This window comes from Phalacrocorax carbo, chromosome 1 (assembly GCF_963921805.1).
Source record: "Phalacrocorax carbo chromosome 1, bPhaCar2.1, whole genome shotgun sequence".
NCBI lineage: Eukaryota > Metazoa > Chordata > Aves > Suliformes > Phalacrocoracidae > Phalacrocorax > Phalacrocorax carbo.
Window position 1 is genome coordinate 27936164 of NC_087513.1, and position 27870 is coordinate 27964033.

The 27870-nt window shown below is 41.1% G+C and overlaps 1 protein-coding gene across 4 annotated transcripts in view; it reads right to left on the reverse strand.

Annotated features, from left to right (window-relative positions):
* The window catches only part of ST7 (suppression of tumorigenicity 7), a 160338-nt gene that overhangs the window by 9438 nt on the left and 123030 nt on the right, over positions 1–27870 (reverse strand). For all 4 annotated transcript variants that reach the window (XM_064446851.1, XM_064446841.1, XM_064446859.1 and 1 more), the window contains 3 exons: positions 17076–17148; positions 15427–15529; positions 3456–3606 (listed from right to left, as the gene is read on the reverse strand). In XM_064446851.1, coding sequence (XP_064302921.1) covers positions 3456–3606; positions 15427–15529; positions 17076–17148 — 327 coding nt within the window. The remainder of the gene's footprint in view (positions 1–3455; positions 3607–15426; positions 15530–17075; positions 17149–27870) is intronic.

Genomic DNA, 27870 nt, shown 5'->3' on the forward strand with positions numbered 1-27870 from the left:
ATACTGTTAGCTGTATTTTTGGTGCAGTTCTATGAGTGTATTTATTCTTGTTTACTATGTTTAAAGCAATAGTAAAGAATGCAGAAATCCTCAAAGACTGTAAGACAACCTGGGCTATAACGCTCTTGCAATATTAACCCCCCCTCTCCACAGTACCCCAAAAAGCCAAGTACAAATGCAATAATCCAAGCCTTGTATAATCTTCACATGCAACAAACTTGACTGTCTGTACAAAAACATAGGTGGAGGGATGTTCAATGCTCATTACTTCAAAATCATGAACACAAGTATTTCCTTCCAGTCTGGTTTAATATTTAAACAGACAATCAAGGCTCTTCTGCCTTACCCTAAAGCACAGTAGTATTAAGATTCTAACAAAAACAAAAAGGGTCGGTAAAGATGTTGCTTTTACAAATCAAGTGAAAAATGTCTGAATAGATTTTGCTGAATTTAAACAGTCATCTTTGACATGAGATGAAATATGGATTATTTACAGCAAAACAGTTTATTTAGCAATGTTATCAGCCATAGAAGAAAGCGCTCTGGTTCCTCTGTAGCAGTTTGTGTTTACGTAGATACTTCTCTACCTTACAGATCCTATTTTACATTAATCAATTCACGTAGCACAGAGCCAGTCTGCCATTCAACCGTGTGCTCGTCGTAAAAGCCATCATAGTATTTGAGAACCTCTAGGTTTTTCTTCTTCATGCAAACAACAGGAAGCATGACACAAGTTTAGGAACGGACAGTGACGAACAAATACCTCAGACTCTTTTGAAATTTCGTTACACTTGAAACTACAGACATTCCATACGGAGCACCAGAACCAAACCCAGAGTAATGTTTCACGTGGTGTCACTTGGGCTTTTTTAGTTGTACTATGAAAAAAACTGTACTTTCACCGATTGAATGACGATAGAGCAGGAAACAACCAACATTCCAGTTCAATGATGATCATTATTTTTATAACCTCACTTTTCTCAGTCATTGAATGGGATTTGAGAAGACCACTGTGAAAATTTCAGAGTTTAAAATATCACAGAGACACTTCTGCATAAATTTTGTTAGAGGCTGTCTTAATTAGGAGTGACCTTATTCTCCTCAGAAGCATTCAAAATGTACCCCCCAAGTGACTGACTTAATGTACTTAATTCCGCCCAATTCCCACAAGGTCAGAACAGATGGGTGTATACATGCGGGCATTAAATTCCTACATACAAGCGTCCAAAGTGAGGCGTGTGGTTATTTAAGGACACTGACAGAATAGTACACTTTAAAGGCATGGCAAGTACATAAGTACCTAGTGGCAAGTATATAAATACCTACGAAGAAAGCGAGGGCAACTGACCATGTACTGTATGTAGACTGTTGGTTAGAACTAGTATTTAATTAAATTTCTCTGTCATGTTTCCACTGGTTTTAACTTAAAATTGTGCAGAGATGACCAGGAAACATTTTGCAAGTAAAGGATGTAAGAGTGACATAAATAGTTCACTCCAGCCTTAAAGAATATTACCCAGACTAAGATATGGTCCAAAAGTTACGATTATCAGACTAGACACTGGTGAAACCATTAAAATCCATGGAAGTCTCTACATGTGAGCAAAATCTGAACAAAATTCTTGAGGACTGGTGCACTGTTCATCTCTCTCTCAAATCACTGAGCAAAATGAATTACGGATTTTCCTTTAATATACAAATATTAGCTAATAACGTACATATTCTGATTGCTGTGGAGGTAATATGGAGAGGAATCAGTTAATGTAGTTGGATGGGAAAGCCCTACACTGCTTTCAGGCACAGATGACTAGATTCCCTACGTGGCAGGAGGACTGCAGGGCAGCCAGCCTCCTATGCCAAAAGCTGGTCCTTCTAAACAGCCTCTTAGGGACTCCCCAACCTGACAATGCAAAATAAGATCTATTCAGGATTCCCTGCAAAATACTGCTCCATAATGATGGGTTAATGAGCCCTGGGCTAAAGGACTTCTGCAAGCATCTGGAAGAGAAGAAATACTACGTAAAAGCAAACTACTGAAAATAAGGCACTGGGAAGGAAGCTATGACAGAAAAAATAGACTGGGAGAAATGACAAGAAAAGAGCAAGCAGGTAGGACAGAGAACAATGCAGCAGAGCAAACCCCAGGGGGCAATTACATGAATTACTGAGTAAGGTGTTTTATGCACCTAGAAATAATGCCGCTGCTTCCTCAGGGAGCCTAGATTGCAAATTAGGCAAGTTCAGGCCATTTAATATGGTGACTGAGACCCTAAGTCACTTTTACAATGGAGGTATTAAGTGCATTTCTGTAGGAACTATCATGGCAACAAGCTGTTTCTTTTATAACAAACCTAAAAAAGAACAGCAAATGGAGGGAGGAAAAAGAATGGTGGTATACTAACATATGGAGAGGCTAAAAAGATAACAGAAGAAAGCAGAGCAGAAAAGGGGAACCAGATTACAGAAAGAAAAATCTGCATTAAAGAAGCCCAGAGAGGCTGATTCTAAATGGCACTTTTTAATCCTCTGGAACCTGAAAAGAGCACATCTCCAAGACAGAATACGAAAATTTAGGTTAGAAGTTTAGTATATGACTCCGACCTCCTACTGAAAGCAGGGTCATTTTCAAAGTTAGGTCTGGTTGCTCAGGGCCATGTCCACTTGAGGTCTGAGTATCTCCAGGGATGGAGATCCCACAACCTACCAGCAGCCTGTTCCAGTGCAACACCACTCTCACTGTGAAAACATTTTCCTTACATCTAAATGAAATTTCTCTTGCTACAGCTTGTGTCTATGGCCTCTTGTCTTTCCGCTGTGCCCTTCTGAGACGACTTTGACTCTGTCTTCTATATTATCTCTCCATTGGGTGGAGGAAGACAGCAACTGGATCCCCTGTTCACACATCCGAAGTCTTTTCCAGGTTGAATAAAACCAGGTCGCTCAGCATCTTTTCCTACTTCGTATGTTCCAGTCCCCAATATATCCTAGTGGTCCCCCACTGGGCTCATCCCCATTTGTCAATTAAATATTAATGAATAGTATAGAACAAACCAATATTTGTTGTTGTTGTTGTTTTTGTTTCTGCTTATAAGGCACTGTCATAATTTCCCAGTTTCAAAGCGTTCAGAATAATGACAAATAAGTCTCTATAACTCTGGAATGAGGAAGGTAAAATATTAATTCCCTTATTCCATGAGTAAGGAAATGTGTCAAAAAGAAGATGGAAAATTTTGTTCAGTGTCACACAGAAAACACAATCCAAGACTTCAGAACTCTTTTTCTTCATTAGATGAGGTTTGTATTTTCAGTTTGAATTTCAAATATTTCAGTGCTGGTGAGGATATAACTGACCTCCAAAATTCCCACATACCATACTTCACAAAAGCTATTATTTTCTCATGACATTCAATAAAAAATATTTTATTAGCTCCTTTGTAAGAAAGAGAATTACTTACTGCCTTCCCATGTACAGTGTAAGAGATTCAATGCTCCCTCTACTCTTTTCCAGTGTTGAAGATGAAAGAAAGCGTATGCTATTGCTTCACTGTCCCCTCTCTTCAGAATATGTTCAGGGGGCAGAATTAAGCTTTTCATTTCTAGTAGATACTGCAATAAAAAAGCAGAATACAATTATTTCAGAGGTAATAAAAAACACAGAAAGCTGCCTGCAATTCTATAATGCATATTGAAAGGTCTATTTCCCTAAAGTACTTTCCCTCATAAGTGTTTCATCAAATGTGTAACATCACCAACTGCACTTGAAGATAATTATTGAATTATTCCCAAAGACTAAGATACGCTGACAGATGGTTAATGTGCTGCTTTTCAGCTGTAGTAGGGGGAGTATAGAGAATTTCAAAATGAGATGTCTCTCTTATCAAAGGAGATGGAGAAAAGGGCTCAAAGCAGAAAAGAGAATCTAATTATGAGTGCTTTTTAATGAAAAGTGTTTATAATAAAATGAAGACATTAAGCCGCTTGATGCACATAGCCTTTATATAAGGAACATGCAGTACTCATAGTTTGCACACAGGTTGCTTTACTGCATTGCCATCAACTGGTTGCTAAGTCTATGAATATGCAAGGCGGGCAGCCACCTAAGTAGCTACCAACGAGGTACAAAGTAAAAAAAAATACAAAATGTAGCAAATACCCGATTTTCAGGAAAAAAAGGATTGGAGGTTTAAACTTGCTACTAGAAATACTTATTGAAAATGGTATGAAAATGAAAAGCACCACTGACTAAACACACAAGCAATCCTCCCTGTTACTGGATCCCCCATAACAGAAGCGGAAGAAACACACGGAGGGTTCATGCCACAGAGGAAGACAGAGGTCCTGGACATTATTCAAGCAGGTGATTTTATCTCTTTCCCCAGCCCATGAACTAGACCACTACCAGTTCAGCAGACGTTATCTCATCACTGATGTTACCACATTCCAGTTAGTGGAGGGGAAAGATACAGCGGAGATGAAAAATACATCCCTCGTTGGCATGCTTTACAGGGCAAGGAATGACACACAGAAATCACAGGCTGCCGAATCAACTGTCAGTTCTCCAAGAAGTGTAACATTTCCCAGCTGTGTGCTAGCTGCTCTTCAATACTGTAACTGAACCATTGCTCTCTTTCAAGATGTGTATGAGCAAATGTTCTCCCCACCAGACTATTTAAGTTAACACAGAGGCAGCAGGTGAGTCAAGCAGTAGACTGTCAGGCCCCAACACAAGGTTTGGAAAGGAAAGTTATAGTTGATCATTGGCAAGAGAGTGAGCACACAGCCCCTCCACTTCATGAAGCCTCTGTGCCTATGCACTGGTTTCTGCTTTGGTCTGGAAGGAGAAGGACTGCAGGGCTGACAACAACCTGGTGAAGGCACCCAGGAGAAGGCAACTTGACACCAGAGGTGAAACAGAGGCACGGGTGGTGTTAACCCAGCTCCTCTTATACACTGAATGGGACACTACAGGGCATGCTTGAGCACCTGCTCAGTGTGTGAGGTGATGCAGAAAAGAGGAAAAAAAAAAGGGCAAAAGAAATAAATGAGAATTGAAAATCAGCCTTGGGGAAAGGAATAGGAATGCCCAGAGGGAAATGAGCGCAATCAGCATGACGCCACAGAAGGCATCCTAGAACTAGTCAGCGCTTTCACCTGAAGGAGCCTGGAAGGAGCTAGCAAACAGGTGAAAGACTTGAAGAGACTGTGATCAAAGCAGAGAATCATAGAATTGTTTAGGTTGGAAAGACGTTTAAGATCACCAAGTCCAACCATTAACCTAACACTGCCAAGTCCACCACTAAACCATGTCCCTAAGCACCCACTTAGGGTGTCCCCTAAGCACACATCTTTTAAACACCTCCAGGGATGAAGACTCCACCACCTCTCTGGGCAGCCTGTTCCAATGCTTCACAACCCTTTCGGTGAAGACATTTTTCCTAATATCCAACCTAAACCTCCCCTGGCGCAATATGAATCCATTTCCTCTCATCCTATCGCTTGTTTCTTGGGAGAAGAAACCAACAGCCACCTCACTACAACCTCCTTTCAGGTAGTTGTAGAGAAAAATAAGGTCTCCCCTCTGCCTCCTTTTCTCCAGGCTAAACAACCCCAGCTCCCTCAGCCGCTCCTCATAACACTTGCTCTCCAGACCCTTCACCAGCTTCGTTGCCCTTCTCTGGACACGCTCCAGCAACTCAATGTCCTTCTTGGACTGAGGGGCCCAAAACTGAACACAGTATTTGAGGTGCAGCCTCACCAGTGGCGAGTACAGGGGCACGATCACTGCCCTGCTCCTGCTGGCCACACTGTTCCTGATACAAGCCAGGATGCTCATGGCCTCCTTGGCCACCTGGGCACGCTGCCAGCTCATGTGCAGCCAGCTGTCAACCAGCACCCCCAGGTCCTTCTCCACCAGGCAGCTTTCCAGCCACCCTTCCCCAAGCCTGGAGCGTTGCATGGGGTTGTTGTGACCCAAGTGCAGGACCCGGCACTTGGCCTTGTTGAATCTCATTCAAATGGCCTCGGCCCATCGATCCAGCCTGTCCAGATCCCTCTGCAGAGCCTTCTCACCCTTGAGCAGATCAATGCTCCTGCCCACTTTGGTGTCGCCTGCAAATTTTCAGAGAGTGCAATCGGTGCCCTCATCCAGATCATTGATAAAGATATTAAACAAGACTAGCCTCAGTACTGAGCCCTTGGAACCACCGCTTGTGACCAACTCCCAACTGGATTTAGCTCTGTTCACCACAACTCTCTGGGCTCAGCCATCCAACCAGTTTTTTACCCAGCAAAGAGTACACCCATCCAAGACATGAGCCACCAGCTTCTCTAAGAGGATGCTGTGGGAGACAGTGTCAAAGACTTTGCTAAAGTCCAGGTAGACAACATCCACAGCTTTTCTCTCATCCACTAGGCGGGTCACCTGGTCATACAAGGAGATCAGGTTGGTCAAGCCAGACCTGTCTTTCATGAAGCCATGCTGGCTGGGCCTGTTCTTCTGGTTGTCCTGTATGTGCCGTGTGATGGCACTCAAAACCATCTGATCCGTAACCTTCCCCAGCACCTGGGTCAGGCTGACAGTCCTGTAGTTCCACGGATCCTCCTTCCAGCCCTTCTTGTAGACAGTCATCATATTTGCTAAATTCCTATCAGCTGGGACTTCCCATTAGCCAGGACTGCTGATAAATGATGGAAAGTGCCTTGGTGAGCAGTTCTGCCAGCTCCCTCAGTACCCTTAGGTGGATCCCAGCCAGCCCCGTAGACTTGTGTGTGTCTAAGTGGTGTAGCAGGTCGCTAACCATTTCCCCTTGGATTACCTGGCTTCATTCTGCTCCTCGTCCCTTTCTTTCAGCTCAGGGGGCTGGGTACCCTGAGAAAAACTGGTTTTACTATTAAAGACCAAGGCAAAGAAGGGTTTAAGTACCTCAGCCTTTTCCTCATCCTTTGTCACTGTGTTCCCACCACATCTAATAAAGGACGGAGATTCTCCTTAGCTCTTCTTTTGTTGCTAATAGATTTATAGAAACATTTTTAATTGTCTTTTACAGCAGTAGCCAGATTAAGTTCTAGCTGGCCGTTGGCCCTTCCAATTTTCTCCCTGCATAGCCTCACGACACCCTGTAGTCCCCCTAAGTTGCCTGTCCCTTCTTTCAAATGTCATAAACTCTCCTTGTTTTCCAGCCAAAGTCCTATGTTCAGCCACCCAGCCTTCTTCCCTGTCAATTCGACTTTTGGCACCTGGGGACGTCCTGCTCCTGCACCTTTAAGGTTTCCTTCTTGAAGAATGTCCAGCCTTCCTGGACTCCTTTGCACTTCAGGGCTGCCTCCCAAGTAACTCCGTCAACCAGGCTCCTAAACAGGCCAAAGTCTGCCCTCCGGAAGTCCCAGGTAGCAGTTCTGCTGACCCCTCTCCCTACTTCTCCAAGAACCGAAAACTCTATCATTTTGTGATCGTTGTGCCCACGACAGCCTCCAACCATCACATCACCCACAAGTCCTCTGTTTGACGTGCCTTCCATAGTTGGCTCACTCACCAACTGTGTCAGGAAGTTATCTTCCACTCCAGGAATCTCTTGGACTGTTTCCTCTCTGCTGTATTGTATTTCCAGCAAACATCTGGTAAGTTGAAGTCCCCCACAAGAACAAGGGCTAGCAATCATGAGACTTCTCCCAGCTGCTTATAGAGTATTTCATCTGCCTCTTCATCCTGGTTGGGTGGTCTATAACAGACTCCCATCATGATAGCTGCCTTGTTGGCCTTCCCCCTGATTCTTACCCATAAACACTCAACCCTATCGTCACCATCATTAAGCTTCAGACAATCAAAACACTCCCTACCACCTCTCCTGCCTTGCCTATCTCTTCTGAAGAGTTTATAGCTATCCATGAGAACTGTCAGCCCTGGGAAATAGATAAATACTTCAAAGAGGAAAGAGAAACCACACGTTTCTGACGCAGGTAACAGCATTAAAGGAGGATAAATTGAATTAGCAGTGGGAGTAATATGTGTGATACTTGGATTTTCCCTAAAACCTTTCAGAAAAATTTAAGAGAGCTTCAGAGCAGGTGGATTAATGAAGCAAGCTGCAATTTAGTAGGCAGGACAGGGGATTAAGAGTGACAGAGAGAACAGAATAAAGAGCTGCCAAGAAGGACAGTGCTTACAGAGGCTTACAGAGATCCAGCAAAGGTTCTTATTCACTGCCCTAATGAATGTGCCACCCTTTAAAAAACACATTATACCTGTTCAGCAGAATGGACTACAGCTGCAAGAGCTGTATGCTTCTATCTGTTTTATTAATTTGGAACATAACTTTTATTTCCATATTTTTTGCAAAAGGAAATGAGAAAGTAAGTTCTCAATATCTAAATATTTCAATCAAAGGAAAAAAGAAAACCAACCGCAAAGCCATGTCACTATTTGTAAGAAAAGAATAACCAGGAAGGAATGTCCTACTTCGAGGTGCGTTGAGATGAAAACATGTTATTTTGATTCTCTTGCATTGCTTGTTATCAGCAATTAAAACGAAATCAACCAGAAATACCAGATGGAATGATACATCCTGATACTTGTAAATCATTCTTAGTTCTCACTCAGTTGTGTTGACTTTTCAGGCTGCATTTTTTCTCTGTTTCAGAAAGAAAAACCTATTTTTAAAAGTTCCTCAGATCAAAAATGTGAAACACTCCTCCCTCATTACTCTCACACAGCTACTTTCCCAAACAAAAAGTCCATAATCTGGTTTGGTGATAATCAAGAAGAGCCACACATAAAGTTGATGGTTGGCTCCAGTCTCATTCAGGCCTCTTAATAGTTCTTGCTTCATGCACAAAGGTCAGCCACAACTTTCGAGCACACAAGCTGTCAATGAATTTATTCTGGAGGCATTTCCAGAAGGGATGCTAATTGTACACAGCCCCAGAGAGACCTCGTCTGGAACGCTCTGTACAGTTCTCATCAAGCACCTTCAGAAACATAAAGATTAAATTCCACAAGTACAGAATAGACCTAATCAAAGAAATGGCAAATCTGCTTTGCGAGAGGGACTTGAAGGCCTCCATCTGTTTAACTTCTCTAAAGAGAAGTAATGAGTACCAAAAACGTACCCAGCTGTAGGTAGGCTTGATTATTATGGAAGAAGAGATATGACTGTTCATGAAAATTAGGATGGTCTCAATGTCCTAGAATATCGTATCCATTTGTGCATCGCTATATTTTCAAGGAGAGTTCAAGAGTCTGGAGGACATTCAGTTTCCTGGAGGTTTGGCTGACAGGGCTCAGGGTCTACTTGGAGATAGCATAGCCAAGGGCAGCTCCCTTTTATGGTAACTGCAGGATACTGGCACCCAGACACTTGACAGGCAGGACTAAGTCCCAGCAACCTGCTGGCTTTCTAGCAGATTGTCCATGAAATCAACACAGTCCTGAGACGTTTTGGACTGGACAAACAGACAAATTCCAGTGAAATGAAATTAAATGAAAAAAAATATTTCTTAAAAAACTACCCAATAAACTGCAGCCCTCATGCTGCCCATAAAATGTGTGAATCACAGTCCTGATGGACTTCTGCGTGCAACAATTATCTCCATCTCTTGGAAAAAAATCAGCCAAAGACATCTGATGGTACTTCCCAAGAGGCTGCTATTGCGCTTAATCAAACATACTGCACCAGACAGGTACAGTCTTCTCTTCAGCCACCAAAGACTTCAGGGTGGGAATCTGACTCTTAATATCTCGACATATTGAAAGGCCCCAGGCCAAAGCACAGCCCTTGCTGTTACAGGACTAATAGGGACACAAGATCCTACCATACTACTAAAATTCATACCAGTATGAACTCCATCTGGCTTTACAAGAAAACAACCTACACCTCTCGATGGACTCCCTATTAACTGTAACTCCTCATACACTGGCTTCCCCTCAGATTCAACCACGTTCTTTACAACTGAAGTATTAAAACTTCACTACCTTTTCAATACTTTGAATACACAGGGAAGACTCTGTCTTCCTGACAGAGCTCTGAAACCAAGCCTGGCTCCACTTCAGAGTGGGAATCAGGTAACAGGCTAAATAAAGAGCTTAGCAAAGAGCTAGCCATCATGGAGGAAATGGAGATAGCAAGCCCAGCACATCTCCAACTGCATTTCTTTTTCAACGAAGAATGAAGAAGTTTAACTAGAACAGGAAATAGCAAGTCACCGCCACCCAGGGTTATCATGTTCCTTTAAAAAAGGAATCAGCTCAGAATAGACAGTCTAGGAAATTATAGGCAGAATCACCTAGTCTTAATCAAGTTATGAGTGAATGCTAATGTCGCACAATGATCTGTGTCATCAACAGATGGCCCAGCCCTTCTCCACTGCACTGTTTTGGCTTGGATTTTTTTGGTTGTCTTTTCTGTTTTCCTAATCTCTGTCTTCTCTCACCCCAAACTTTTTCCTGCCCAAACCCTTTATTTCAGGAGTTACAACTTGGGTAACAGTATTTTTCATGTGCTTCCACAGCTGGCTTCTGGGCTGGTTACATGACATTGTAACAGATATTGCTCCGCTATAGCCATTCTGTACACATATGGGAATATGCCTTCTAACCAGCACTTGGAGGATGACAATGGACCTTGTAGACATTAAGTGCAACATGGTGGAGTTTATATTTCTCTTACTTGAAATGAATGAATATACATTATTTATTTAATAATATTGACATCACTCTGGCTACTAATTCTCTACTGGGAGTGATTTTAGCATTCCACATTAATGAGCTACTTCAGTGTCCTTTCATAAAATAAAACAACCTATCTCAGGCAGGTTTCCTTCTTTTCCTCAATTGTTCAATTTGCCTCTGAAATTACAGCTCAGGCCACAAATAGGCAATAGTCATTCCTGCACCTGTGACAGCATCCCTCCAGGCCGGAATATGAGAATTTAACACTGTTTGAACAGGAATTCTCCTCCTCCCAGTGGGATGAGCAGCACAAGCCTTAAACAGTTCCAAAATACTGGTTTCTACATGCCCAGAGAAGCCACTTTTAGGTCACCTTACAAGTTCTCATTGGATTGATGGTAATTAAGAAGTTTGGCCTTTTTGCTGGAGATATGAAAAAAAATCACCGTCTCACTGAACTGTTAAAAACTCTCTTCAACATGACTGGAATAGTTTCTCTGTAATATCATGGGGTGTGCGGAACAGATTCATTTCCCATCTGGTATATGCATTTGTTTGCATTATTTGTTTCTATTAGCAACTACAACTTACTAGAAACCACACAAGCATACAGCCAGGCTTAGTTCTAATTAAAATAAAATAAAATAAATAAGAAAGAAATGAGAAGAGGTGAAACTGAGAACAGACACATCTTTAAGAGTGTTCAAGTCAATGGTTTGTTACATCCTTTTAAGAAACTTTTTACACATAAAATTAGTATTTGTTAAAGTAATATCAATATTTAAATTGTCTGATTCAAATACAGCAAACTTCAGCAGGTACTCCCTTTAAATCAGCTCAGTTCCTGGCTTACACAGCAAACACACATAACTGTGGGCAGAGCACACTTTTGATTTACTTTTAACAATTAGATATACGGACCATCATTTGTTTTCTCTTCCGTTTGACTTTACCGAATGGCTTGTGTCTCATAGATCACAGAAAAGAAGGGGTGATTTTCATGAGGAGTTTGAATGCAGGGAGGGAGCCTTGCAAATCAGCTCAGAAAGGGTGTTCCACAATTAAGGAATGTCCCAGAAACAGCTGCAGTACTTTATCAGCATTAGCTTGGGATAGTTGCATTACATGTGAGTGCGGAAGCTCCAAACACAACATATAAATAATATTGATGAAGTCGTGTGTGTGTATACACCTATACTTTTTTTCCCCCCACCCACTCCACAAATTATGTACTTTGTGTGACATAGGATGTACTACTCTCTTTTCTATACAAAACCTTCTGGAATTACAGTGATACCCCAACTGCTTCAGTGTCAATAAACCTGTTTTTGTTTAACTCTTAAATTTTTGAGCAACACATTGTCAGACAGTGTCAGCAAGTCCCTGGGACCAAAACTCCACAGTGCATGGCGCTTCACTGAAGCAAAAGGATACTAGTCCACAGAATCTCATTTAAGAAAAAGATGGTTGAAAAAAATTCAGACGAATGTTCACAAACAAGTGATACAACTTGTTGTGATTCTTCTCACAGTGAAATTCACAGTTCTTTGTTCTCTTTCCTGCTGTACTGCTGACTTCAATCTGCTATGGGTTATGTTTTTCTTCTACTAAGAAGAACCCTGAAACCACTCTACCTGGTGAAGTGCTTTCTTTATACACAGGCAATCTCTGCCGAAGTATAAAGCTGCAATTTGCTGTAGCTGAGTTGTTCCAGTAACATAAACAAGACAAACCGTAGGTAGAGGTAATCCCTTTTATCGGATATTTTTCTGGTACAGCTTAAAAAATTTAGCCACTTTCAAGCACAGAAACATTTTTGCAGGTAAGATTTCTTCAGTATGAGAAGTATTGGTCAGTTTGACAGTGGTGCCATTTTTGGTGCAGTCAAGGAGATCATATCTGACACACCTGAGCTGGCCTTACCCTGCACAGCTCAGCTTCCAGAAACAACAGTGCCAGGTCAGCTGCCCAGCTTCCTGGAGAGGTCTGGCAGGCTGCACTGAGCTCTGGATTGCCTTTGTTCACTTAAACCGAGTTCTGGTACCTTCACATGTCACGTCTTGAATCCAGTGTATTCCAAAACCAAAGAGAATTTATCACCTATTGCTGAGACTTAATGGACTAATCTCTGGGAATTAAACTTCCATTGAAATGTAGTCAAAAATGGAAGAGGAGATCTGTGACAAAAGAAGGTTATTTCCTGGGAGGGTGGCTGCCTGAAGAAAGACTGCTTGCATTAAGAACAAATTGGATAGGAGTTCAATCATAATTGAGTGGAAATTGAGGTGTAATATCCATACTGTGCATAAAATTATAACCAAAACCATATTTTTTGCCACCTTATTCTTTCTGCTCTTGGCTAAAGGATATTAAGTATGAAATCAGCAGTGCTGCTTATTAATCTGATTCAGGCTACACTGTCTTAATGTTAAAATATGAACTAAAAAAACCCTAGTCTGCTCCCTTTACTACCTTGTTATCCTGATAATTTATATGTTTCACAAAGGTTTCAATTTCAAAATGACAGACTTTGAAAAACTGAGGGAATCAATTAACAATGTGAATTGACTTAAAAGCTCAGGAACTTAACTGAGGAAGAGAACGGGAATTTCTTTAAATCAAAAGTACTGAAAATAACACATAACCTGTATTTCACACGTGGGGATGCCTGTCAGAAAGGAGATTTAGCCTTGTATTGAACAGCCACCTGAACAGAAACTGGCTAGTCAGAAGGAGGTCACAAGCGACAAATGAAAGTACTGACCTATAAAAAAAGCAGGATCTTGGAGATCTGGAAGTGCAGAGGTTATGGGGCAACTGCCACAACCTACAGTAAGGTAGATTTTGCAAAGGAAGTCAAACCAAAGAAGAGCAAGCTTTTAAGTATAAACAGAAAAAGAACAGGCAAAAATGAAGACTTAGCCTCTGTTTCATGGCAGTGCAGAGCATGGGGGCAATAGCAGGATGGACATAGAAGCATGTACAGAAGTGGAGGCCACTGCAGCCAATGATCTCTGTCCCTGAACAGTGAATGAGCTAGTCCCAGAAATGGCCAGACCAGCATAAATGACTTAAAACAAAAAGATCCCCACTCAGAATCAAGTGATCCAGTGATGAAAGAAGTAAATGCAATGCCATTCACTAGAGGAGGGAAACAATATGTGTTAGTATGGAATCATTAGTATGCAAACTGTTAAAAAAAGATTTCGATGGAAAGAATTATTGAAAGCATGGAGGTAAGTGAGGAAAATGGAACAGGCTCCCAAGGATTGCTTGTGACAGGCTGAACTGATACCTCTGCTTGGAAAGACAGCTAAATTTTTAGACAGCAAGGATAGAATGCTCTGACAGGGCTTCAGTAAAACATTCATAAAGGTTCACCCAAAACAGGACTGGAACAGACAGTTAAGGAGACAACCAGGCAGAAGAGAAATATCAATGGTTATGCTGGAGCAAGAACCATTGGGATGGAAGAAAGTGAACAGACGTCCACAGAAGCAGTCCTGGAACCAAACTTTGTTTAATATTTTCATTTTATAGCTTGGCACAAAAATAGAAGATCAGCTAGTAATACAAAGGGACTCATCTCACCTAAATCTTGTTGTCTAAAAATCAGGCTTTTACTGGAAAATAGTTGCTCCTTTCATAGTCAATGCAGAAACAGGCACCTCGGAGGGAAAGTCTGTCTAGAGATGTCTAAGATAGTTCCTTCTTTCCACTGCCTGTAGAGGAAGTCTAGATGATTTTATTAAACAAACAGCCTAACTTTCAGATAGCTAAACCACACTATTTAGTGGTTGGCATAACAGATATAGCTCACAGAGAAAATACTTAATTCCTGCAATGCATGAGAATGAACTTTCCGCAATCGGTGTCTACATATGGGAGAGGTTTTGGGTTTATCTTGATCAGACTTGGTGTTCAGCTGTACCTAATGAATAGGCTCCCTACATTAACACACACCAGTCTTGTGCTCTCCAATGGAGGCCACTTACTTTCAAAGGCCAATAGTGGTCCAAAGGTTTGTGGGGTGAGGTTCAGAGGCAGATCTCCAAAGACCAAAAAGCATCTGCCTCTAATTTGCCTTTACAATGAACTTCCAGACTGCAATACTGAGTATCAGGTGATGAAATAATAAAATACATTAGCCTTTAGTAGCCTCTGGGCAAGATTCTTACTGCTGAGATACATATCTAGAGAGGGGATTAGGGAATTAGAACATAAATCCCTTTTCTTACTTTGTAGTTCTCAGCAATTCTTCATCTCGGAGCTTTGCAGTCTCAGAACTTAATGACAGGGTGCTGCATAAGGAATTACTAATGGAACTTATATGAAGCACACCATGAACTCCAAACATAGGCTTCTTTGTATAGCATGCCAAAAACATATTCTTACATGTAATCATCAAAACAAATAAAACATGCTATTTTGAACGAGATCTTTAATGGCTATTTTGTAAATAATAATCTGTCTTTACATTCTGTCCTGCAGCATAGCATCTGGTGGTGTCGACTACTGCAATCCACCATGTAATTGTTGCTCACATAGAGGACTCACTTCAGCTAAAATTTCAAGTTGCACGGTCCAGAGTAGAAGACACTGAATGTGAAATATGAAACAAAAAAACTATGCACACTCTCAGCTTCTTTCCCTTCCTATTGTTTGCTCCCCATTGCACAACATCACTCATTAATCTAACACAGAAATCAGGATTTAGGTCCTCAGCAGTGTTAAAGCTACAACAATGCTTCCTCCATACTCACTTTTGGCACATGTGGATTAAATTCTACTGCTCTGTGAATAGCTTCTACTGCATTCATCTCTGCAGTACTCAGCCCTCGCCTTGAGGCAGCCTCTGGAGAAAATCTACAAAAGCAAAGAAATGAACACATTAGGTCAGAAATGCTAGTAAGAAAAAGCCAGAAAAGGAATCTAGAACATGGGCCCATGTAACCAAACTGAGTCAATTTCCTATGCTCTCCAAACTTCCATAGCAAGTGGAAACTCTGAGTGATCTATTACATCAAGGCCAATGAAAATCCCAGCAGAAGTGGAAAGCATGTTTGCATCTAATCATGGCAGAAAGTCAGTTCAAACAGTCCTTTCTCTGTCACTAATCTAAATTTGCTCTAGGTACCTTACTAAGGGGCATATTCAAGGCTGAAGTTGCAGAAAAAAGAAAAGCAAAAAAAAAAAAAACCCAAAAAACAGTGCCAAATTATTGTTGGAGGGTTTCTATTAAAAACAGGTTTGGGGAGGTTTTAGGGGAGGTTCCCAACCCAATGCCCCTGGGTCAGGTTGGGATGGAAGCACGATGCAGCAGCAGTAGCGGGTGGTCTACTGGCCGCAGCACCATTGCGGGTAGCATGCCCAAACTGTGGGCAAATCATCTGCCCCAAGTGAATGAAAAACCAGACCATGCAATCTCTTTCTCACCTCACACCCCACGGCTAACTCCAGAGCTGTACTTGGCAGGCAGACACCACAGGGAAAGCTGTGACAACCTTAGCCCTGCCCTCCCAAGCTGGAGTCGCTGTGTAGGGAGGAAAGATGTTGCAGTAGGTACTGGCGATCTACAGGATAAAAAGAATGAAAGAAAATTACTTAGATCTTGATGTGTACATACACTTTAAAAGCAAAAACTGTCAGGACGTCAGTCAAGAAAATGGCTTTCCACTCTACTTGCTTTCCAACTTTAGGGAGGCATTCGACCCTCAGGTGCACAGACACAACTCTGCCTCGGATTTGTGTGAAGGCATCTGAGAGCAGAATCGGGATTTTTGAGCTCCATCTCACAAGGAGCTGAGCACCCTTTCAGAGTGGGCCAGTGCTCTCAAGTCCACAGGCATCAAGTAGATGTGCTCAGCACCTTGGAAGGTTGAGACCCAAGAGAAAACCATAACAGGAATGAGCAGATATTTTTGTCTCTAAAAATATGAACACCATCTACCTCTCAGAATCCCTGACATAGTCATGCTAAATACACCTGCCACTATTTAAGTAGATGAGCAGTCTTCTGACAGCACTTGTAAAATGACGTTGCCACCAGCACATCCACATTTATTACCTTTTTGTGGTCTGGTTTATACAAAGTTGAAGAGGTTCAGCCACACAACACCTTTTAGTTGCATCTTCATTATACTATCTAGGAAGCCAAAGCTCACCCAGATAGTATACATAAAACTGAAACAAGAATTGAATTTATGCTATTTCTCTTCTTTTCTTCTTCTGTAATATTTGAAGTGCAATGTTTGATCACTGCAAATTTTTCTTATATATAAAGCCATTTTATGAATTTACTGCAGGACTGAATTCTCCTGCTAACCCAGAGATTGTTAGGGTGTGGGCTCAGCTAAGAGAAATCTTGAGTTAAATCAGGAATTTTGCTGGACAGTGGTTCTTATGCACTTACTTGTCAGAGACAGCTCTGGCTTTGAGCAATGCAGCTGTGTAACATATTGTTGCTGATTTTGGTAAGCTTATATCTGTTGAAAAGAAAGGAAAAAGTAAACACCTGAAAATTCAAAAGTCAGCAGAAAGAAAAGTGTTTGATACCTCAGAGTATGCAGAGTATATGTAAAATTATTACATGAATTCACAATACTTTCTGACCTTGGGACTTGTACTCCCACGTCATATGGATTTTTAAATTTCCATCCAATATATAGGCTTTAAAACCTGTGTTAATGACCACTGGAACTGCTATTTAAGCAGCATCTGGATTCATTATTACATTTAGATGTATTATTAGATGCATGATACATAGATGCATATATTATATTAAAGAATTAATTCAAAGAGTGACATGACAGAGATATAGTGAAAGAATTCATTACTTCATACATAAATATATAGGTAACCTGGAATACATGAATATTTCCTTAGTTCACAAAACATTTAAGTAATAGCTGGGGGCTATTTTATTCACACCTCGTCTTCACTCAGGAGCAGTTGTCTAATATGAGTATGTGGCAGCTATGCAAGTCAAGACAGCTATTTAATAATAATGGATTTGACTTGCCAGCAAACAACTATTAGATTTATTGCAGTTACAGATCAACAGCAAAATAAGGTGGTTTGCCTCTTAAAGGAAATCTTAGACCAAAATATTCACCAGAGAATCTCTGGCCATTTTATGCTGTTGCAGAGACACAGAGGAGCCATAAACCTGATTAACCCATTAGTTCAACTTAATTTATACCTGTTCTCTACCAGTAGATTGGCACAAAACATCCAAAAGGTAGAGAGAAATGCTGCTTAACAGACTTGAGTTATAGATTTGCTCCCACTGTTACAGAGGAGAATTGACTTCCACACTAGTAATCTACCCAGCTGACACATATTTTATAGTGACCGAAATATTCCAGCATTAAAAACTTAAAGATTACAGCTCAATGAAGAAAAAAAAAGAAAACAACCCCCACTAAAGGCTGGATGCTGCAAACACTTCTGCACATTGCAATATTATAGCTTCCTATAGTAAATAGCAAATACACAGCACAGTAAACACAAGGCACTGGAGTAGGCCTACTGTAAAAGTGAGGAGCAGCTGATCTGACTCTTGTTCTAAGAAGCTATCTATCCCTCAGTTTGTCATTAAAGTTGATTAGAAAGATGAAATTACCATCGAGCTTCGTAACTTTAGGGTTAAGAGAAACTTATGACTTACTGAACTCCAGTGCCTTACAAGAGAGGGATCCAAAAAGGAGTTGAAGAGGACAAGCAAGTAATATCTCAGCAGTCACCATCCTTCACTTATTAACAACCACGCAACCAAGCAGAACATTGTTCTGTTACACAGAAGACATTGCCAGAATGACTAAGGCACTTTGAAAATGCTACCTGTTAAATCTTTTCTATTGCCTTTTTATGCACTTGCACTTCAAGTATAAGATGTAAGGAACTTTTTGGAGGCTCCTTTATAATATATTCCAACTATAATTTCAGTGGAGTATGTAATTTAGTGACTAAAGTAATTAAAATCAACAGCATGCAAAGCAGTCTGGGTGACAGATATGTTAATTATTCCACTAATAGAACCTAGCTACAGACACAGACATGAGCACATCTTCAGTGACAGGAGGTGAAAATATTTATAAGCACTTTCAGTAACCCTGCTTATATCAGGTTTTCCTTAAGAGTTAAAAGTTGTTTCCAGTAAACAGAAACGACATTTTTCAGAACATATTGGTCTCTGTCTTTCAGTATAAACCTTATTCATCAAATCACAAATGGAGTGAAAGGTAGAGGAATGGAAAAGGAAAAAAAAAACCAAAACAAACCAAGAAAACCAACAATGTGCTGTCATTTATAAGGTTTTCAGTTGGTCAGTATAATACCTTATTTTTCCCTTACCTGTCAGTGTTCCTCTGGGCCATCAAGCCACCATTACCTCACAGGAAATATTTTTCCCTGAATCAGTTCAAACCTAGTAATGTTGGTTCAGGACCTGACCTTTACAAAATTTTGCATGAATGACACAGAAGAAGAGGGCTACCTAGGAGTCCCTGGAAATACATTTTCCCAGGCAAAAGGCAAACTCCACATATAAAAGAAGTACCAAGAAGATAATGTTTGCCCAGACTTGTGTGAATAATGGACTGAAAGCACCACCTAACTTTTCTGTCCATTTGAAGGAGCTGAAAACTAGGAGTAATCAAGAGGTCTGGAGTATATAACTGATGCAGCAGAGGAAAAACAAGTGTTATGCTGATGAAAGCTGCTGACTTAATTTCATCAAAGAAAGCAGGCATGCCAGCAAAAGCCAGAACAACAGCAAGAAAATGGCAATTCATGGAATCATAAAGTCAGAGAACCATTCAGGATGGAAAAGACCTCTAGGATCATCAAGTCCAACTGCCAACCCAACACCACCACACCTCCTAAACCATGTCCCAAAGTGCCATGTCTACACATTTCTTGAACACCTCCAGGGATGAAGACTCCACCACCTCCCTGGGCAGACTGTTCCAATGATTGACAACCATTTTGGTGAAGAATTTTTTCCTAATATCCAACCTAAACCTCCCCTGGTGCAATATGAATCCATTTCCTCTCATCCTATCGCTTGTTTCTTGGGAGAAGAAACCAACACCCACTTCACTACAACCTCCTTTCAGATAGTTGTAGAGAAAAATAAGGTCTCCCCTCTGCCTCCTTTTCTCCAGGCTAAACAACCCCAGCTCCCTCAGCCGCTCCTCATAACACTTGCTCTCCAGACCCTTCACCAGCTTCGTTGCCCTTCTCTGGACACGCTCCAGCAACTCAATGTCCTTCTTGGACTGAGGGGCCCAAAACTGAACACAGTATTTGAGGTGCAGCCTCACCAGTGGCGAGTACAGGGGCACGATCACTGCCCTGCTCCTGCTGGCCACACTGTTCCTGATACAAGCCAGGATGCTCATGGCCTCCTTGGCCACCTGGGCACGCTGCCGGCTCATGTGCAGCCGGCTGTCAACCAGCACCCCCAGGTCCTTCTCCACCAGGCAGCTTTCCAGCCACCCTTCCCCAAGCCTGGAGCATTGCATGGGGTTGTTGTGACCCAAGTGCAGGACCCGGCACTTGGCCTTGTTGAATCTCATTCAAATGGCCTCGGCCCATCGATCCAGCCTGTCCAGGTCCCTCTGCAGAGCCTTCTCACCCTTGAGCAGATCAATGCTCCTGCCCACTTTGGTGTCGCCTGCAAATTTTCAGAGAGTGCACTCGATGCCCTCATCCAGATCATTGATAAAGATATTAAACAAGACTAGCCTCAGTACTGAGCCCTTGGAACCACCGCTTGTGACCGACTCCCAACTGGATTTAGCTCTGTTCACCACAACTCTCTGGGCTCACCCCTTCTTTCAGTTTTTTACCCAGCAAAGAGTACACCCATCCAAGACATGAGCCACCAGCTTCTCTAAGAGGATGCCGTGGGAGACAGTGTCAAAGACTTTGCTAAAGTCCAGGTAGACAACATCCACAGCTTTTCTCTCATCCACTAGGCGGGTCACCTGGTCATACAAGGAGAGCCATTAATACACATTCCATGAGGTTAAACAATGAGACCAGTCAACACACAAAACCACATGTATAAAGGCTAGTTTCTGCATCAGATCATTGATACTTGAATGGAGAATGTTCAGTGGACATTGCACAGTCCAAGCTGTGAGGATTATTATAATTCTTGGCTAAGAGATTAAGTTATCATACAGTAGGAACTGAACTCGATACAGAGTTAAATATACTAAAATAAAACACTGTATCACAAAACATATTTTCTACTAGGCAGTAAGTGCTCCTGAGTTGGGAATATCTGTGCATACATATTGCAGGATGATCCACAAAGAACTGCTGGCATCTGTAAGGAAGGGAAATGTGAGGTGAGGTAAGGCTCAGATACACCACCTGAGTCCTTTCTGCAGAAAAAATGGGATATCTCAAGGAACGCTGTGTTTAAATATGACCACCCATGGTCAAGAACAACAAAATCAAATAGACTGGATTGTTTTTATAACAGTCCAAATGAAATTAAGTCTGAGAGAAGATACAACTGTTCTCTACACATACCCAAAAGGAACACTAGGAAAGGAGAAGGGCTGCTTAGGTGCAGGATAATGTTGTCACAAGAATAAACAGTTCAGAAATAAATTTAGGCTGGAGATTAAAAGAAGGTTTATGAGAAGTGAATTTTTGAGGCAGATTTCTATGTAGAATAGTGGGGCAAACAAAATAGCTAATTCTAGGATGGAGCTTGCTCAGCTCATGGAAGGGATAATATCATGTAGTGAAGGCAACAGTGGGGGACCTGACTCACTCAGCGGGCCTCTTCCAGTACTATGGTCCTAATGAGCACATGGCAATTATTTGAGGATAATATCTACAGTCCCTTGGAAGAAATACGTGTAAATGTTCATTTTTATGTTGCTGTATGTTGCTGTGGAGATAGCCCTGAGTAGGTCCATGCCTGCTTCCCTCCAAAAGTGTTTTGCTTTTTGTTTGCTTCATATTAGACTATAAGTATTTGTTTCTGCTGTTATTCTGGTCTGATCACTACAATACTTCAAAATCCTGATACAATTTAGGCTTCATCTCCAAAACTGGACCCTTGTAGGTTAGAGAAAAGCATAAAACAATTATGTCTGGTTACAACTTCAATTTAGCAAGGGAATCAAGTATAAACCAGCCCTAGGAGATACGTCGCCTGTCAGGAACCAAAGTGAAGTTTTTCATAAACGACTGTGTCCAGCTCTGTGAGCCATCTGGCAAAATTTCTTCACATATATGGTTTCCCACCCTCCTGTGATTACTTGTGGGGCTCCCACAATGTGCTGAAAGATGTGACTGCTATTCTGTTGTCAAAACCATCAGGACATTTTTGCCTAATAAGAACTGATGTGTCAATCTGAAAAAAAGGCTCTCCTTCTTCCCTATTGCTTGCATCTTTAAACAGAATACAAAATTTAATTTGTATCCAAGATTATATATACAAGATTTATTATATATACAAGTTTTAATTTATGAGCATTTTCTTTCGATTAACCCTAGTCTGCTATGGGGACGGTTGTGAAAGTTAATTCTTATTGGTCATTTGCTTCATAAGCGGTTGCTTGTGACAGTGAACTAATGGAAAGATGCGATGGATACAGAACTGCAAACATAATGTCACTACTTTTCTGATTCAAGATATCCAGCATATGCCATATATCATCTAAATAGGTCAGGGGATTTATTGTTTTTATAAAATAGCAACTAAACCAAGAAATGATGAATCTGGATATGGACTGGTGCAACAGCCCCTCTCCAAGCTATCAGAAAGCCCTAAATGTGAAGAGACAGGCATGCTGCAATTGCTCTAGTCATGAATAAATGTAAAATCAAAGTCACTAATCAGAAATTATTCCCTATTTCAACCCCAAAGCTTATGCTATTCCCAAGTCAACAATACAGATTCCTATTGGCTTAATTTCAGATAGTGGAATAGTCTTATCAGCACTAATAGGACTTTAATTTTGGGGCCATAATTTGCACAGTAAGGTCCTTCCAGTCAAACTGCTAGTTCTTCTTCACATAGCACTGAAGAGAGACTACATTAAGCAGCTGGAATAATTCATATATTTCCAAATATATAAGGGAAAGTATATCAACAAGCTGGAAAAAGTTATGTGAAGAGGTAAAACAAAAAATGGTGGAATACAGGACATGTATTGTGCTATGGCTTGGGGGTGAACCCCAGCTCCGATTTTCTCTCTCTCAGCCTGTCTGTAGACTCTAGTGTTTTTAAGTGATAGGCCAACACTTGCCCTGTCAGCACAGAATTCCCCCCGTTCTCTGCACCTGCATGCTAGATTGTCAGCTCTTGCACAGGTGGTAAGAAAAATTGCTTATGGGAAAGACTGAAAGTGCTCTAGCAAATAAGTATGTGCAGGCTGGATCGGCGATGACAGAAGAGAGATGCGGTCATCTATAAAGACACAAACCTTGAGGAAGAAAGCGAATTAAGCTGATACGAATGGTTAAAAGCAAGAGTAATAGGACGGAATCCAATAAAGGAAAGTATGAACTGAACATCAGGGGAAAAACACTTTGTCAAAAAGATCTAATATCCTGTAGTATTATCTCCCATGAGAACAGTCATTGCATTTTTCCACAAAACGTGGTAGAAAATGTGCTGCAGGGAGCAAAACTATGAACACAGTGATCTAACGCTTACTTTGTGCTTGCAAAACAAAGCAGTTCCGATTCTCTGTACTTTTGACATTCTTCCACAGTGATGGGAAACACCCCAACCAAACCCAGACACACAGCCACTGTGTATGTTAAGGCCTGGGTTTTGGTCCCCTGATAGGATGGGAAAAACATGTCAGCACAAACAAAAAGTGTTTATTTTGCCATGACCACAACTAAAACTCTTCAGTTACAGAAAGATTTTGAGGGTCACTGCTGGTTGTAAACACCTCAGATGCAACTCTTGCTGAGATTAATATCTCAGTGACCAGGCAGGTGTCGGCCCCTTTGATTTGGCCAAGCTCAATCCTAAATGCATATAAAGGGGAAGGAATCATTTCTCCTATAGGAGATTAGAAAGAGCAAGATTAGTATTAGTTTAGACTTTTTGTGCTTTTGCACAAGCAGGAGAAACAAAAAAAACCCAACACCACAAAACCATATGGCAAAAAAAAAGAGACCAGATGGTATGAACAGACACAGAACTGATGCAGAGACCCAGCTGAAGTCACAAGTGACTTGGACATGGAGGAGAGTAACTAGTTCTTAGCAGCAGAAGCTGAAAAAGATGTAATGGGAAAAAAGACAAACTATTCTCTCGACACTGCTGTTTCACAAATTGGGGGTCTTACCTGGTCTGCATCTCTCAGAGAAGGTAGACTAGGCTTTGGTCCTTAACTAAAAGGAACTTCCTTTTAAGGTCTCTTTTCAAAGAAACAGAAGGATTATAAAATAATGTGCATGAGGTAATGCTTGCTTCAATACTGCCACTTGCTACATCTTTAACTCAGAAGAAAACCCTTTCTTGCACTCAGAACACCTACCCAGATAGCTCCACCAGGTAGAACATCTTCTCAAAAATACCAAACATAATCATGGTAAGTGATGAAACTGATGGAGTGGAGCTGTGATCTCAGATATATACATACACACAAAAACCCGGGAGACCATAGCTAATATAACTGAAGACAACATGCAATTGGTTCATCAATTTGCAACTCTCTACAAAAAGGAATGCCTTCAATGTAAATAGAATTTACCCATTTCATAAGCCTGTAAGGACAAGAAGAAATTGGACAGAGGGGGACTGGACAAAGGAGAGTAGCCCATTCAGGCTCAATTTTAGAGAACTAATTCCTCTAAATGAACGGTTTGGATTGTACTAAGTTGAAAGTATTCCAAGACAAAGAAGACTGTGTTTCTAAAGTGCTTCTTCAAAGGCCTGTGTTTTGATTTAACACCATTTTAAAGCAGGATTCTTTGAGGTAAGCCATTACCAAATAAAAATTGTCATAGCCTAGAGCAGAATGAGGCCTTCTGTGTGTAAAAAACACTTTCTTCCTATGTATCCTTTGGTCTAAATTCTCTTCTCAAGTGAACTCTGAATTTGGGACTCTGTCTACATGGTGACATGGTCTTTCTCCTTCTTTGCAAGTGGGTAAGTGAAAGGGGAATCTGTATAAGGTGTTCCTCTTGCAAACCAGAAGGCTTATAGTCTCACTGGAAAACACTGTCATTTAAAAAAAGGAAAGCAAGGACAGGTTTAGGGAGGAACCACTGCATCACTATGACTAAATACATAGGCATCCACTCTTTTTAAATCTGACCTTCAATTGCCAGAAAGGTCTGAGTTTTCACACAATGTCCAGGTTACCAGATAATAACAAGCAAAGCAACTGGCTGCCCAGAGAAGTTAATAAATCATTTGCTCTAAGCATCACAACAAGCAGACCTACTGTACTCGAAAACAATCTGTTTAAAAAGCAAGGAAAGAGGAGCAGAGAAATTTTATCTACTATGAATACCAGAAGCTTATTCCATCAAGAACAGTCTCTTTAGCAGCCATAACTATTTCTGCTGTAAATAACACGGATATGTGTTCCATCAGAGCCAAAAATCCTTTCAGAATTCAAGAGTATTTAGGTCATCTGCACTCTATTGACAGGCACTGAACTCTGAAACCATAATGATGTAGCTCAGCAACAGTGCATGCCTTCCCACTAATGAGGCCCTTTTTCCATGAATAATGAGTATGGACATCAGCTCTGTTGCCAGGTACATAATATAAACACAATTTAACACATGGCTTTTAGTAAAGTAGTGTGTCTGCTTGCACAGGCTGAGGTTTCGCATAATGTGATCCAACTTTTTTTAGCCCAGGGTGGGGGCAGACTGCTCAAGGAAATAATTTGTTCATATGTTATCAAAATACAATAAATCAGGTTTGGTCTTAGTCAAAAAGAGGCAGTGGAGTGGGACCAGCAGAAACTGCAGATAGGAAAGTATAAATGAGTTCATTGTTTTATATTCCAATAAATCTAACAACACATGAAGCTGATGAGTTCTAAAATGAGCTGAGACTCCCTGAGACAGGCCTTCTGAGACTCATGAACTGTAAGGGTTATACTGGTTAAGCCTGAGTCCTTGTGCATACCTGGTGTATACGCACACTTTTGTTTATGTATGGCAAAGCATGAGTTGACAATGCATGGGTTCAAACAGACAAAGGAGAGTTTTATTTTGAAAAGCCTCATTTGCTACATTTACGACCTCAGTTTTGACTCTGTCAGATGCTTTTGAGAAAACAAAACAACCCTTCAAGTTTTATGAACTTCCATGACACAAAGTGCCACCATGGTATTGTTTAAAACTAGGGATCAGTACTTTGGTATGCAAAAGTAGAGCTGGTACAGGAGTTTAGTCTGAGATTTCAGAGGGCATGGCTTAATTCCCTGTTCTGTCACAGTTCTGCTATCTCCTCAGAGCTATTATCTCACAACTACATTAAAGACTAGAAGGTGCCAACATCCTGTGGTGCCTGGGGCATAAAAATGGGCACTCCTATTAACTTGCTTCTTAATGTGCCAAAATAAAGTCCATGCAGATCTACCCCTGTGTCACAGGAATTACTGAAATACATGGAGCTACAAGAAAGACTCTGATGTTTCTACTTTAACAGCAGGTTTCTACAACCAGACTAAGCACAACCAAGATCTCTCCCAGAGTCATTACTGATACTGTATGGCAGTACTTAAGGGCCTGGGTGACATTTTGATCTCTGCTTAGAATGATTTGACTCCAGAAAGAGTTGAAAACATTCCAGGCTGGACTGGCAGCAGTGACTATCACTAATGTTGCCTGTAATCAGTTGCTTATTTATCTTCCATTAAATAACTTCAGCTCCGTCACCATTTACTTACTGCAGGGGTCTGAAATTCGGTAGGATGATTGTGTTAGTATCAAGGCAATGGCCTATTGCTAGCCTTGTTAAAATTTATCTTAATTTCCTAAGTTATAAGATGTTAAAAGAAAGCAATTAGCACATGTTCAGTGGAAGCTTCTGCAATTTTTGCAGATATACTCTCCAAAGATTCTTTGCTCATCAAGTACATCTCAGTACTCCAGTAAACTTATGCATCATCCTCTTGCCACCATTCCATGAGATGATACGGGCCAAGTACTGGGGCTGACAGCAAGAAGCCTCTGTCTGCTTGTACTCTTACTGTTCTGCTTATTGGCATCCAGGCAATGCGGCACAGAATGTCAACTGAAGAGGAGGCAGAAGCCACAGAGAAAAGGGTAGATGGAAAAGATGTATGGTAAGACAGAAGTTGGAAAGTGGTTGAGGATAGGTAGGTAGGTTTGGGATGGGTAGTTAGGAGAGGCAGAAGAATGGAATTAGGGATGAATGGTGCTGGCTGAACAAGAAGCCTCTGGTAGGAACCAGGAGCAGTAGAAAGCTGAAACTGACCATGCAAAAGAGAAGTAGAAGACAATTCAGTAGACAAATAGGACAGAAGATCAACTAAGGGCAGGCTGGAAAAGATGCTAATTCCTTCAAAGAATCAAAGAGAAAGAGTGGCCAAAGCACTGTGGATACAGGCTCCGGAGCCCATATTGGTAGCTATTTATACAACAGTAACTCAAATGATGTCTATCTACCTTCTAAAAGCTTTTGAAATTACAAGCCTTAAAATCTCAGTTCAAAGAACAGCAGAAAGGCTGTAAGAGCTAGTAATTAAGAACATTTTAAAGGCTACACAATCAACCTAGAGAAAGAGTTCAGAAACATCACAATTAGGGCTACCTGTTTCACTTAATTCAGCTTTATGATCCACGTGTGTTATAATTTCACTTTTAGTTATACGACTACATAATATTCCTTTCATAAACTCCCTTGCCATACTCCAGTGCACAGAATGAGACTTTTCTGAGGATGCGTGAGGATTGTGTAGTAACACAAAAGGAAACTGATGGCTGTAGGATTCCTGATTCACTTGTTGCAGAATTTGGAGTGCAGATGGTGAGTAAGCCAGGGACTGCAGGAAGAGGATGAAGAGTGGCACTGTGAAGGTTGGCGAACACTGCTGAGGAGAACTGGTTTGTATTCCTGTTTCTGACACAAAGTTTCTACACAGTTCAAGAAAAGCTATTTAACTTAAACAAGTATGCCAGTTGCTGCTTCTTATTCTGTCCTTTCTCTGTTTGAGACCCTGTGTCTG